The 12,884-nt window shown below is 55.2% G+C and overlaps 4 protein-coding genes across 4 annotated transcripts; 3 read left to right on the top strand and 1 right to left on the bottom strand.

Moving 5' to 3' along the window:
* Positions 1–507: 507 nt before the first annotated feature.
* PFLUO_LOCUS4779 (uncharacterized protein) lies at positions 508–4,302 on the top strand (the record flags this gene model as incomplete). Its single annotated transcript, XM_073782162.1, has 1 exon — positions 508–4,302. One exon carries the CDS (start codon positions 508–510, stop codon positions 4,300–4,302), a length of 3,795 nt encoding a protein of 1,264 aa, XP_073638845.1.
* Positions 4,303–4,920: 618 nt separating this feature from the next.
* Positions 4,921–6,291, top strand: PFLUO_LOCUS4778 (pyridoxamine-phosphate oxidase; the record flags this gene model as incomplete). Its single annotated transcript, XM_073782161.1, has 2 exons — positions 4,921–5,116; positions 5,198–6,291. The coding sequence occupies 2 exons, from the start codon at positions 4,921–4,923 to the stop codon at positions 6,289–6,291; spliced, it is 1,290 nt and encodes a 429-aa protein (XP_073638844.1).
* Positions 6,292–8,529: 2,238 nt separating this feature from the next.
* Positions 8,530–11,442, bottom strand: PFLUO_LOCUS4777 (ferric requiring protein; the record flags this gene model as incomplete). Its single annotated transcript, XM_073782160.1, has 7 exons — positions 8,530–9,453; positions 9,507–9,861; positions 9,918–10,243; positions 10,294–10,371; positions 10,424–10,783; positions 10,838–10,905; positions 10,959–11,442. 7 exons carry the CDS (start codon positions 11,440–11,442, stop codon positions 8,530–8,532), a joined length of 2,595 nt encoding a protein of 864 aa, XP_073638843.1.
* Positions 11,443–11,819: 377 nt separating this feature from the next.
* On the top strand, positions 11,820–12,608 carry PFLUO_LOCUS4776 (uncharacterized protein; the record flags this gene model as incomplete). The annotated part of the gene is made up of 4 exons (XM_073782159.1): positions 11,820–11,877; positions 11,936–12,021; positions 12,071–12,161; positions 12,214–12,608. 4 exons carry the CDS (start codon positions 11,820–11,822, stop codon positions 12,606–12,608), a joined length of 630 nt encoding a protein of 209 aa, XP_073638842.1.
* Between the last annotated feature and the right edge of the window lie 276 nt (positions 12,609–12,884).

Raw genomic sequence — 12,884 nt, 5'->3', positions numbered from 1 at the left:
GACCACACACAATCACACCGGTACCAGTGACCAGGAGAGGGATGATGGCCGATCAGATAATCGGAGAAGATGTACAGATACTACTGGTCCCCGAGAAGTCTGTAGGGATGTGGAAGTATCGATACCTGCCTGCCCTTCTCCGGATCGGCCCTGTACTCGTTCCCTGTCAGGGGCCCACACACTAGTTTTCTCCATCTCATTCCTGTTTAACTTTTTACCTGTTGGCTGCCTGGTTTCATTCCTTCTTCTTACTCTCCTTTATCCCTCAAATCTTTGGACCTGGTGTTTAGACACAGGTCTTTTTTACTCACTACTACACCCTCTTTCCTCTTCCCTTCCGCCATCAGCGCGTTCATTGGCGACTCACGCGTCGTCCAATGAACCTGCACTTTAGATACAATTCTGAGTGCGACGTACGGACGTCTCTTCCCTCGCTCCGAGATCGTGAAGACTAACAGCCACATTTAGCATTGCCTCTTCACTCTGAAGAGGTCCCCCGCTAGATAAATGGTGTTCAAGCCATTCACCCATCTCGCGCGTCAGAGTTTCGCCAAAGCCTTCACCCATGGCTATGCTCAGTCGGTAGTCGCCGCGTCACAGTCCTCCTACGCGTCGACCACCACTTTCAACAACCTCGCCTGCACCCCGGCCAAGTTCTCCCGCACCACCCAGCTGCAAAATGCTTTCTCGAACGCGTCCAGCTCGTCCGGCGCCGGCGCCAAGGCCAGTCAGGGCGGCTCCGGGTCTGGAGATTTCGGTCTAGCCGCGTACTACGCTGCCTGGCAGCATGCGCAGCAGACCGGCGATGACAGTGACTGGACACAGTTTCAGTTCAAGCGCCGCATCGGATGGAAGCCCGAATCCGCGGAAGAGGGTGACCATGCCGTGCGAGAGTCTCGATCCGAGTCCGCGCCGCCCCATCTGACCAAGGCGGCTGTGAATGAGGATGTCAGTGCACAGGTGGAGGAAGCCGTGGCACGAGAGATCCAGATCCAGGAGGAGCAGGCACTAGCCGAGGAGGAGGCTATGGAGGCGACAGAGGCCACTGCGGGATCCGCTGCCGAAGAGACCATTGCCTCGGACCTCGTGTCAGATGCGACCAAGACCGCCTCGGATCGAATTGTCCAACTGGCCACAGAGAAGAATTATGCAGAGATTCCGGCTGCCTTCCAGACCTTGCTCAAGGACGGACTGACTCCGACAGTGGAGGCGTACAATTCCCTCCTGGTCGCTGCCATCCGACTTCACCCAGACGCCGTGCTGGCCATCCCCAAGGCGCTCGATGTCTACTCCGATATGCTTCGTCGAAGGGTAATTCCCGACGAAGATACCTACCAGACCCTGGTCCAGCTCTTGGTGACTCGCGCTCACGATATCATCAAGGCCAAGGAAGTGCTGGAGCAGGAGCGGGTCCGTTTCGGTGGAATGGAGGAGCCCGGCAAGTTTATGCTTCAGTCGAGTGAATTGGAGCGCGACATTCTGGCGGAAGATCACTCGTTGTCTATCGCTGTGAAACTCTTTGACACCGCCACGACCCGTCATGCCGAACTCGTATTCCCGCGGGAGATGTACCAACATCTCATCATCGCCTGTGCTGAAGAAGGCAAGGTGGAGGACATGATCCGCATCTTTGCCCACATGGAGACGCAGGAGGTGATTCCCCATGCTACCATCTTCCCGTCTATGATCGATGCGTTTGCCGCCAGCGGCGATCTCAAGAGCGCCGTGGAATGCTACAACGAGTACCGAAGTCTTGCCGTTTCTGACGACGATGGAGTATTCAGCATCGTTCAGCGCTTGGACGGTCAGGTTTATGCTGCGTTGATCCGCGCCTATCTCGCTTGCGGGAAGAACGAGGGCGCGATCCACTTCCTCGATCGCGTGCGCTCTTCGTTTGACGACATTACGGAGAACCGCGAGGCTCGCTGGGACGCCGTCGAGTCGGTGATCATCCAAGATGCTCTCGTGCAGCACTCGCTAGACGCTGGAGAGCACGGCAAAGCCCTGGAGCAGGCCAAGACGGAGTTGCACGATGAGGCTCGGACTCAAGCCATCTCTCGGATTTGCATGTCCGCGGCCGATGCAGGCGATCTGGCCACTGCTTCCGAGGCGTACGATCGTCTACCGACCGCGCCTGACGCTCGGCAGAACCCTGCGATCTCTTTGATGGCTCTTCATGTCCGCCGAGGCAATGTGTCGGCGGCCCGTTCCTTGTGGATCATGTTGAACACCGTGGGTCAGGCGACCCCGGATATGGTTCAGCCGACCGCCATGTACTCGATTGCATTGCTCAAGAGTGGTCAGATCGAAGAAGGCCTACAGGAGGCCCGAAACTCGTTTGCCCGTATCCGAAACGCTTCTGCTCATGATGCTGCCGTCGCCTCTCTCACCTACGAGCAGATCACCGAGACCCTTCACCTCTTTGGCCGATTGCTTATCCAAACTGCCGCCGTGCTCTCGCCTCAAGCGGCTATGACCCTTCTCTGGTCCATGGTTGAGAATGGTGGCTTTGTCTCTCCTCTTGCCGAGCATGCTGTCGCCAGTCTGGGTCCCATGGGCATCTCCCAGCTCAGCCCCGCTGACCTTACCCTTGCCCTTCAGGTCCAGGCCTCCATGCTGGCTAACAACAGCGCCATGCTATTCGACATTGCTCACCCGGTCCGCTTCGCGCACATGCTTGATGTGGCTCTGTCGACCACTATTCCCCTGGACGCCTACACGACTGGTCTGATCGACCAGGCTATCGGCAAGGTTCTCACCAGCCGGCCGGATGTTGTCAAGAAGTGGCAGGATCATCTGGAGGGGTCGACCCAAGCATCCTTGCAGTCCGACCGCCAGAGTCCCGTCTCCATGGCAGAGACTTCGGTCACGACCCCGACGTCGTCCAGCCCGGATTCGGTCGACCCTTATGCATATGCCACCGACTTTCGGGGATCTGCCATCATCGCAGAGGAGCTTGAGAAGACAACCGGTCGCGCCGAGACCCATCTCAACGAGGCGATGATCCGAGTCAAGAACATGCGTCGTATCGGCCGTCACCCTCGCTACATCACCTACGCCAAGCTGATTACCGCTGCCGCCAAAGTTGGCCGCATGGACTCGGTGCACGAGATTCTGGGTATGGCCCGGGCTGATGTCCCCCTTAACCCGGCGTACCACCTTGTCAAGTACGGTTGGGTGTCGATCCTCGACGCCATGGTTGCTGCCTGTCTTACTCTCGGGGACCGACAGCTGGCCGGCCAATATCATCAGGAGCTCCTGGGTCTTGGATCTGCGCCCTCGGCCAATACCTTCGGGCTGTACATCACCACCCTCAAGGAGTCGACCAAGACATTTGACGAAGCCACCGAGGCCCTCAAGATCTTCCACCGCGCAGTGGCGGAGGGCGTGGAGCCCACTTCGTTCCTGTACAATGCCCTGATTGGCAAGCTAGGCAAGGCCCGTCGCATTGATGACTGTCTCGCATACTTTGCTGAGATGCGCACCAACAACGTACGGCCGACCAGTGTCACCTACGGAACAATCGTCAATGCTCTGTGCCGTGTGAGCGACGAGCGGTTCGCCGAGGAGATGTTCGAGGAGATGGAGTCGATGCCCAACTACAAGCCGCGGCCCGCGCCGTACAACTCCATGATCCAGTATTTCCTCACCACGAAGCGCGACCGCAGCAAGGTTCTCGCGTACTATGAGCGCATGCGGGCTCGCAAGATCCAGCCGACGATGCACACTTACAAGCTGCTCATCGACGCCCATGCTTCGCTTGAGCCGGTCGACATGGACGCGGCTGAGAAGATTCTGCAGTCGATGCGGGCTGCTGGGCAACGCCCTGACGCCGTTCACTACGCTTCTCTCATCCACGCCAAGGGCTGCGCGCAACACGACTTGGAAGGCGCACGAAGGGTGTTTGACTCGGTTGTGGCCGATCCCACCGTGCGTCCGCAGCCGTGTCTGTACCAGGCTCTCTTCGAGGCAATGGTCGCCAACCACCGGGTGGCAGATACCGAGGAGATTGTCCAGGGTATGCTCAAGCGCAGGGTTGAGATGACCGCATATATTGCCAACACTCTTATCCACGGATGGGCCACCGAGGGCAGCGTCTCCAAGGCCAAGGCCATCTACAACAGCATCGGTCTCGCTAAACGTGAGCCCAGCACCTACGAAGCGATGACCCGTGCATTCTTGGGCGCCGACGACCGCGCGAGCGCCACCACCATCGTCCAGGAGATGATGTCGCGCGGATACCCGTCCGCAGTGGCCGGCAAGATCATGGATCTGGTCGGCGGCACCGCTCCCTCCATCTAAAACATCCTTCCACCTTTTCTCTCTCCTGTCGATACTCTCTCGACCAGAACTACTGTTCGATTCAATCATTGTGATGTGTGACAAAAGACACACGCGCACACATTATTACCCCTACATCTCACTGTCGGGGCTGGATCCCTTGGTGTGGTTTGGTTTCCGGCGCATGTAGGGCGGTCATGGTTGGGTATGGGTATACCAGGTGGGAATATCTCTGTCTGATTTGATTTTGGTTTTTGGGGGATTTGTGGCATCCAGCGAGAATTTTTTGGCGTTGACCCCGGAGTTCAAAAGGGATGGTGTTCCCCTGCATCTGTATACCATTTGTTTCCTGTTGTTTATAGAACCTCTCCCACTCTTCACCGGCGAATACCGCCGCGGAAATGAATGAAAAAAAGTGAACTGTATAAAACGTGCCACTGCCTGAGCTCTGCTAGATCTGATGATGATGCTGATGTGGAGTGATACTACTCTAGTCATCCTCCGCAGCTTCCCGCTTCTTTCCCTTCCCCCACTACATTTTCTTGTTTTCCTGTACTACGACGACATCCTTCGACTCAGTCATACACTACTGAGTACTCCCCCGTCCCTCGTTGGAATGATAATTGCTATCCACATTTAATGCTCTCCTCCCGTGGGCCCTCCACTATTCTCCTCGACACTCTTCGCCGCATCCGGATCGTTTCCCACCCACCCCGCCTTCGACGCTGGCCTTTCTCCATCGCGGACGTAAACCAGCCCTTTAGAGAAGCTAAGATGGCGCACAACGACGCAACACCTATGGACAACCAGGCTCGGCGGCCCAAGAAGCTGATCTGTATGTACCTGCACTCTACAAGCCCTCTTTCTCTTTCTCTAGTACTCCTCAAACTAACCATTTATTCCCCGCCTCTACCAGTTGCACCAGGCGACATCGACCCAACGGCCGACTTCAAAACCAGCGCAACAGAAACACCCGATTCCGCGGCCCCAGAATCACAAGCCTATCAGACGCAGCACCAGCATGCGATCCCATCCCACCTCACGCCCGCCGCCGCGGAGTCCCTGCGCTCCGAGACCTCAACGCCCAACTCGACCACCGAGCAACGGCTACTCTCGAACCCCGCACGAGCACACCAATTCGTAACCAACCCGCCTTTAACCGTCTCCCAAATGCACGGCACGAATCCCTTGCACCAATTCCACTCCTGGTTCCGCGATCCGCGGCTGCATTCCACCTCTGCGCCGGAAACGTGCACGCTCGCGACGGCGGCGATGCCCTCTGGCCGGGTCAGTGCGCGGGTGGTCTATCTCAAGGAATTGGATGAGCGCGGCTGGGTAGTGTACAGTAATTGGGGGAGTCGTGAGGGGAAGGGCGGGCAGGTGTTTGGGAAGCTTGCCGACGGCGGGAAAGGAGATGCGTTGGGCTCTATGCCGGAACCTGGGCAGGATGATGGTTCATCCACGGCACCGGCTGCGGAGATGGGCAACAAATGGGCCGCGCTGACATTCAGCTGGGGCACTACGGAGCGCCAAGTCCGCGTGGAGGGACTCCTCGAGCCGCTCAGCCGCTCTGAGAGCGAAGTGTACTGGCGCACGCGCGAACGAGGCAGCCAGATCGGCGCATGGGCTAGCTGGCAGAGCCGCGAGCTGTGGTCTGCAGAACCAGCAAAGCTGGCCGAGCGTCAGCGGCGCAAGAGCGTAGCGCGCTTGCAGGCTTCCGCGGAGGCGGGGACGCCGTGCAATGATATCCCGGCTGATATTGACGAGACGGATATTGAGGATGGGAGGACGTTGCTAGAGCAGAGGGTGAAGGAGATGGAGGAGCGGTTTGCTGGTGTGCTGGAGGTGCCGCTGCCGCCGTTTTGGGGTGGGGTGCGGCTTGTCCCTGAGTCTGTGGAGTTCTGGCAGGGTCGTCGTAGTCGATTGCATGATCGGTTTCGGTATGTAAAGCTTGACGGGGAGGGGGAGGGAGAGGATGCGCGTTGGCGGTTGCAAAGGTTGTCGCCTTGAATTGGGGAAATGGTTGCAATGTACTACTGGGTGAAATTGGCCATCGGCCGGGGATTGTAGGTCAAAAGCCTAGAATAAGAAGTCAATATCACAATGGCGAATACGATACATCATCTGCTGATCGGATTGGGAAGCTAAACAGTAAAATACTAAAGTAACCCTAACTTAACTTCGAATCCTAGATCCGGTCAAGTATATATCACATATCTCATCTCTCTGGTGTAGATCTGGGTTATCCGTATCCCTGACAGATCCACGAGCCAGACTGCCAAGCACGCTGCCCAATTTTGAGAATTGGGGGCTGTTGGTTGTTGGCTGTTGGTTCTCCGAAACCGGAACACAAAGAAGGATATTACAGGGCCCTTCCTAACATATAAATAGGGTAGCCGATATCCTAAAGATGAGATTGATAAGATCTAATAGATCCGCCTCAGTTTCCACGCCATCCTTCTTCCTCACTCATATACAACCACAACCACGAACCATCCATTCCATTCACCATGAAATTCTCCCACCTAGCTCTCCTGAGTGTCCTCGCCGCTCTGGCTAGCGCTGAGGGCCTAGAGAAGAGATGTGGAGGCGGTACGTGTATCCTCCTCGAATATAAGTAGGGGAACAAGGGCTGATGATTCAATGTAGTGGGTGCAGCATGCAGTGAGGGATGCTGCGAGGGCTTGAATTGTGCTGCTATGCAGGGGGTTCAGCCTGTTACTTATGTCTGCCAGGCATAGTTAAGGTTCTGGTATACGTACCCGTGACGTTGTAACTGGGGGAGGTGGATGTCTATTTCTATCTGGGGTTATAGTTTTTGTCATGTTGATTAGCTGGAGGTTATTGATCTTCAATTGGGATTTTCGGATTGGACAAAGTAATGTGTTTAAGCTTTTCTTACAATCATATGTATCTCCTGACTGGATTCTGCTATCAATATTTTTGTTCCTCCCAAGACCTGCATTTAGAGAGAGAGAGAGAGAGAGAGAGAGAGAGAGAGAGAGAGGGGGAGACCGGGGGGTACGTTGACCCACAATTTCAGAGAGAAGGTGACTGCTAGGGTACGCTGACCTATAGTTATAGGGGTACGCTGAGGTTTTTGGACGGGTACGCTGACCTACGTCTTAGAGAAAAAATGACCGCTGGGGTATGCTGACCTATAGTCATAGGGGTACGCTGAGGTTTCTGCCAGGGTACGCTGACCTATAGTTATAGGGGTACGCTGAGGTTTCTGCCGGGGTACGCTGACCTGTAGTACTGGCCACTATAGATTTGTCCTTATCTTATCTATCAATCTTGGCATCAACTCTCTCCAACCTCTCTCTCTTTCGAGCTACACCTCATCTCTTCGCGCCTTCCAACCACATTCCCCGGGTCTCATATCCCCCAAAGCCTGCCATTTCTCCCATTTAGACATCCAACAACCACAAAATGTCTTCCCCACCCGCCCATCCGACCACCGCCGCCGCCCGCTCCCCCTGGATCCTCCTAGCAATCGCCAGCGGCGCCTTCGCCGCGCTGAACGGGCTCTTCGCCAAATTGTACGCAATCCAGTCTACGACCAATTGATGCAGTCCACAACAACTAATCATAATTCCACTGCCAGAACCACAGATACCCACACCACAGCCTTCGCGCAAGCAGTCGCGCATCTCTTCGGCGCGGAGAAGTCCCCGTTTCTGGAGCTGGTTGTGAGAGGGGTATGTACTTTACTTTCTTTGCCATTCGCCTCTCCTACAATAAATCCCAAGCCTTACATCACATCTTCGCTTTGGAGAATCAGGCTAATCAATTGGGAATTGGGGAAATAGATCTGTCTCGCCCTCAACGTCGTCTGCAACATCATCATGTGGGCTCTCTTCACCCGCGCTCTAACCGCTGGGCCTTCTACAACGAAAGTGTCTATCACGAATACCTCGTCGAATTTCCTTGCTACCGCCATGCTGGGCATGTTGGTGTTTCGGGAGGCTGTGGGCGGGTTGTGGTGGCTGGGAGCTGCGATGATGGGTGCTGGGTGTATTCTTGTTGGGATGCGGGAGGAAAGCAGTTGATATCTTCTTGTGTCATTTGGAGTTTAGATTTGGTTACGGCATATACCTATATAATATCAATCACTTGGCTTGTTTTTTGGGTTTGATCAACGATGATTTACAGGATCCAGCTACCTCTACACAACACCGTCGTAGATGGATAGTAACGCCATTTATTCAGACCCTCTATTGAGCAGATGTACATATAGCCACACGTCTACTGTCGCTGTCCCCGATCCCCAGACTCCCTGTCCTCCAGCTCCACAACCCCATCATCCTCCGTTCCATCCAAAATCCCCGACTCCGGAACCGAAGGATTAGGCCCGCCGCGTAGCCGGACAGGCCGCCGGCCCACTTTACCAGATACAAAGCCAGCAACAGTCTGGATGAGTCGCCACAGACGCTCTTCCATAGACTCCGGGGCATTATCCAGGTGGCCGCCTAGCGAAGACGAAAAGGCAGCAGAGGAGCTAGCAGCCACCAGGGCCTGTTCCTCCGCCTCGACCTTGAACTGGTACTTCAGGCAGTCCTTCACCGTGACCAGACCCGTTAGGCGGCCGCGATGCTCGACGAGAATAATTCGCGGTCCCATCTTCTTGAAGATCTCCATGACCGTTTCGAGGGCCAGACGCGGGTGGACTGTTAGCGGCGTGTGGTCCACGTACCGCGAGAAGTCGACAAAGCCCGAGTCCCCGCCTTCCTGGATCGCGTCGAGGGTTGCGGTGCTGCGTGCTGCCTGCGAGGGAACTGATGCCCGTCGTGCGACGGTCGCTTCGGCTGCCTCTTTGGTGAACACGCATCGCGCTGTCGGGGAGATGAGACCCTCGCTGCGCGCGCGGTCAATGGCATAGCGGAGCTCTGTGCGCCCAATATATCCGACCAGGATCTTGTTGCTGCGGTCTTCCACAATCGGGATGCCCTGGAATTTGTTGTCGCTGAGCAGATGCTCCGCCTCACGCACGGGGAAGTCCGATGCCGGCAGCGTAAGCGGTTCCGTTGTCATTGCGTGTGAGACGGGCACGTTGAAGACATGGTCCTCCTTGTTGTCTAGGAATGGGAATCCGTTGAACCAGATCATCCGGTCTGCAATACCTCCATTTCCAAACCGGTCTCCGACGGCTTTGGTGACACCGACGACGATCTAGCAGGGTGTCAGCAAGATGTTTGTTATGATCCACGAAGATTCAGACATACCATGGTCGGGAGGATGTAGGTTAGCGCTCCGGTCAACTCAAACATAATGACCGTAACAGAAATGGTCAGGTGCATGATCCCACTAAGCGCGGCTCCAGCGCCCAAGAATGCGTAGGTCCCTGGTGTAATGCATGGGACATCTGGCTCACAAGATGCAAAGAAGGCGGATTTCGGGAAAGAATTATGCAGTGCCTCGACCATGATACCCAACATGCGACCAAATGATGCGCCGATGGCCATTGAAGGAACGAAGATACCTGCGGGGACCTTGCAGCCATACGATATGATGACCAGACCAATGCGAAGAATGGTGGCGACAGCCAGTGACATGACCATTGACCACCGATGTGAAGGCCTGTCACAAGTATGTCAGAACAGTTGTCTCGTCAGTGGAGATGGGAAACGTCATACTGGCACAATCCGTTATAGTCGTGGCCACCCTCACATTCACGGAAGAGAATCTCCATCATCTCCGTCATGTTGATCCTCAGGAACATGTTCGGATAGCAAATAAGCGCAGTGAAGCCGGCAAGAACCACGGCCTCCATGACTGGGTGCGGTGACAGATACTTCTTGCGGAACGCAGCAACTCGGAGGTTCCATTTGATCACGAAAGCACCATACAAACCTCCAAAGACGCCAAGGAATGCAAAGAAGATTAGCTCGAAAAAGTGCCAGCTGCGGTCATACTCCACTTGGAACATGACCAGTTGCCCAGTGCGGAAAGGATTCAGGGCCTGGGTCAAAGTCAGTGGGAATGTAGATCATGCTCAAACTGCTAACGTACCGCCAGTACACTGGTCGCTACCAAGGCGCAGAAGTAGCTTCGCCAGAGCGTTTTCAGTGGGAAGTAGTTGGCCATTTCCTGCCGACCTTTAGCATCCACTCCACCTATCAATTCAACATTAAGGACTTACCTCTAATGAGAAGAGCACACCTCCAATAGGACTGCCGAAAGCAACAGCCACGCCGGCTGCCGCCGAGGCAGTCAGGATCTCTCTCGTCTTCGAAGCATTTTGCTTATATTTGCCGAACATCCTCGATATCACATTGCCCGTACACACTGCAAAGTGTACACTAGGTCCCTCTTTACCAACAGAGAGACCTGATGCGATGGCCAATGGCAGCGCAATCGATTTAATCAGAAGAGTCCATGCGCCGAGGAAACCCTTCATGACAAACCCAGCGATGATGCATTTGATCTCCGAAATGCCGGAACCTGCGGCATATGGCGCAAACGACTTCACCAAAATGGCGGCAATAAAAGCGAGCAGGATCTAAACCACGGTCAATCCACACTGCCATAGTCTCAGGGGAGAAGAAAGTCGTACCGCAAAAAAGAAATAGATAACGTAGTTGAACGGCGCAATGCCAGTCCAATGCTTCCACTCGGGGCATCCTACCCACTATCAGTCGAACATCCATCATGTGCACGTTATAGGCGTATCATACCATCCTCAGCGCCCCAGCAGCAAAACTGCTCGTTCAAATAAAATGCGGTTGTACAATGTCCCAGCTTAATGTCAGACAGCCATTCAGTGATGATATTGAGAAAAGCCGAGTTGGCTCCAATGGCCATGCCAACCAAAGTGACCACAAGCCAGGCCTGGCCTGCATCGTAGGACTCGTATAGTTTCCGCCTCCAACCAAAGGTGCCCTCCTGGTCCCAGAACCCTTGGCCGCTCCGGCGCTTAGCTCGTCGTCGCGCCTGTTCGTGTACTGCGTCCTGCACCCAGTCTATCGTTGTGAAGTCCTCGTAACGCTTGATCTCGCTGATCTCCTCTGCGGCAGCCGGGGGTTCGGCGTCGGGGGCCGGATCTGGGTCGAGGGAGGTAACGGAGCGGCCAGAGAGCCTACGGACATCGCGGCGCTCCGTTAGAAGGGACGGCGACCGGTGAGCCCGGGAGAAGTTCGAGGATGGGCGTGAAGAGGTCATAACATCGGTCGAGTGGACCGTCCTAGCATAATCGGCGAGGTGATGGGGATGGGCGATTGGTGTTGCGACGGGGACAGCTGTCTCCCCGAGACGCCGTACGAGATGAATCGCGCTGGAGACCGTTAGACGAGAGGGTGATTGATTTCAACCGCAATCTAGAGGAGACAAGTTCCTCGGGGGAAGGGGATGGTTGACAGTCGAGGCGAGACAAGGATGAAAGAAGTCGATAAGGGTGAAGTTCGATAACGCGTAGATTCCGACCGGATTTCCGCTTTCCCTTTCGCTTTCACCCTCGACCCCAGACACTCAACCCAACCTCTCGATCCATACTTTCCTCGATCTTCTGCGAGAATCTTCACTACCAGATTACGTCCACCATGCCACCCAAGAACGCGGGCGATCCCGAGGAAATCACCGGGCAGAGCGCTCTTCCCAGTACGTTCCCGCCCACCCAGGGCTCGCGACACTCATACAGCTAACACGAACTCCCTAGTCTCGCGAATCAAGAAGATCGTCCATTTGGACGAGGACATCGTGCAATGTTCCAACAACGCGACCTTTGTGATCGCCATGGCCACAGTACGCGCCTGTCTACTCGCGGCCGTGTCCCAACTGACTTGGATCCCAGGAAATGTTCATTCATTACCTTGCCGAGCAGGGGCATAATGTTGTCAAGTCAGAACGGAAACCACGGAAGACCGTTCAGTACAGAGATCTCGGTACGTTGGTTGCTTGCTTTAACTACCGAACAATGATGCTGACGTGCCGCAGCGACCGCAGTATCACACATCGATAACCTCGAATTCCTTGCCGATGTAATTCCCAAGACAACCACCTACAAGCAATTCAAGGAGAAGAAAGCCAAGGAGGCGGCTGGGAATGGTGATGGTGGTGGTGTCATGGAGAAGGGCCAGCGCACGTTGAACGGGACCGGTGCTCCCGCCAAGCAGGTGAACGGTAACTCGGCTGAAGATCCAATGGCAGTAGTGATGGCAGCAGCAGACGAAGAGCCTCGACCGGCTCCCGCGACTCCTCGGGCACCGGTAGTCACGCACACGTCGGGGTCGGTGAGTGCGCTGGTGGTGGATCGGACGGTCGAACCGATCCCTGCTCCGGGGAGTTATGGGACGATGGGCCATGATCCCGACGTGGAAATGAAAGAATGAATTGAGGGAAGCATTGGAGTTTTGTGTCTTTGCGCTGGCGTTCGGATGGACCTGGGCTGGAATACCTCGACACCGGTACCGGGGACCATGGCAAATAGAAAATAAAGCCGAGAGTATCTTCGTGATTCTTTTTTTTCTTCTTTTCTTCTAAGTAGTGATTCATTGTCATCGGGAGTCCATCTCATAGTTGCCCAGAGTATACAGCGTGGCCCCACAGCCAATCAGGTGATGGCCATTGAAAGCTCTGCTGACTACTGCGACTTTTCCCGACTGCAT

Source organism: Penicillium psychrofluorescens (genome assembly GCF_964197705.1).
Source record: "Penicillium psychrofluorescens genome assembly, chromosome: 3".
NCBI classification, from domain to species: Eukaryota; Fungi; Ascomycota; class Eurotiomycetes; order Eurotiales; family Aspergillaceae; genus Penicillium; species Penicillium psychrofluorescens.
Note: the sequence above shows the minus strand (reverse complement) of the source record. Positions and strands in the feature narration are given on the sequence as shown.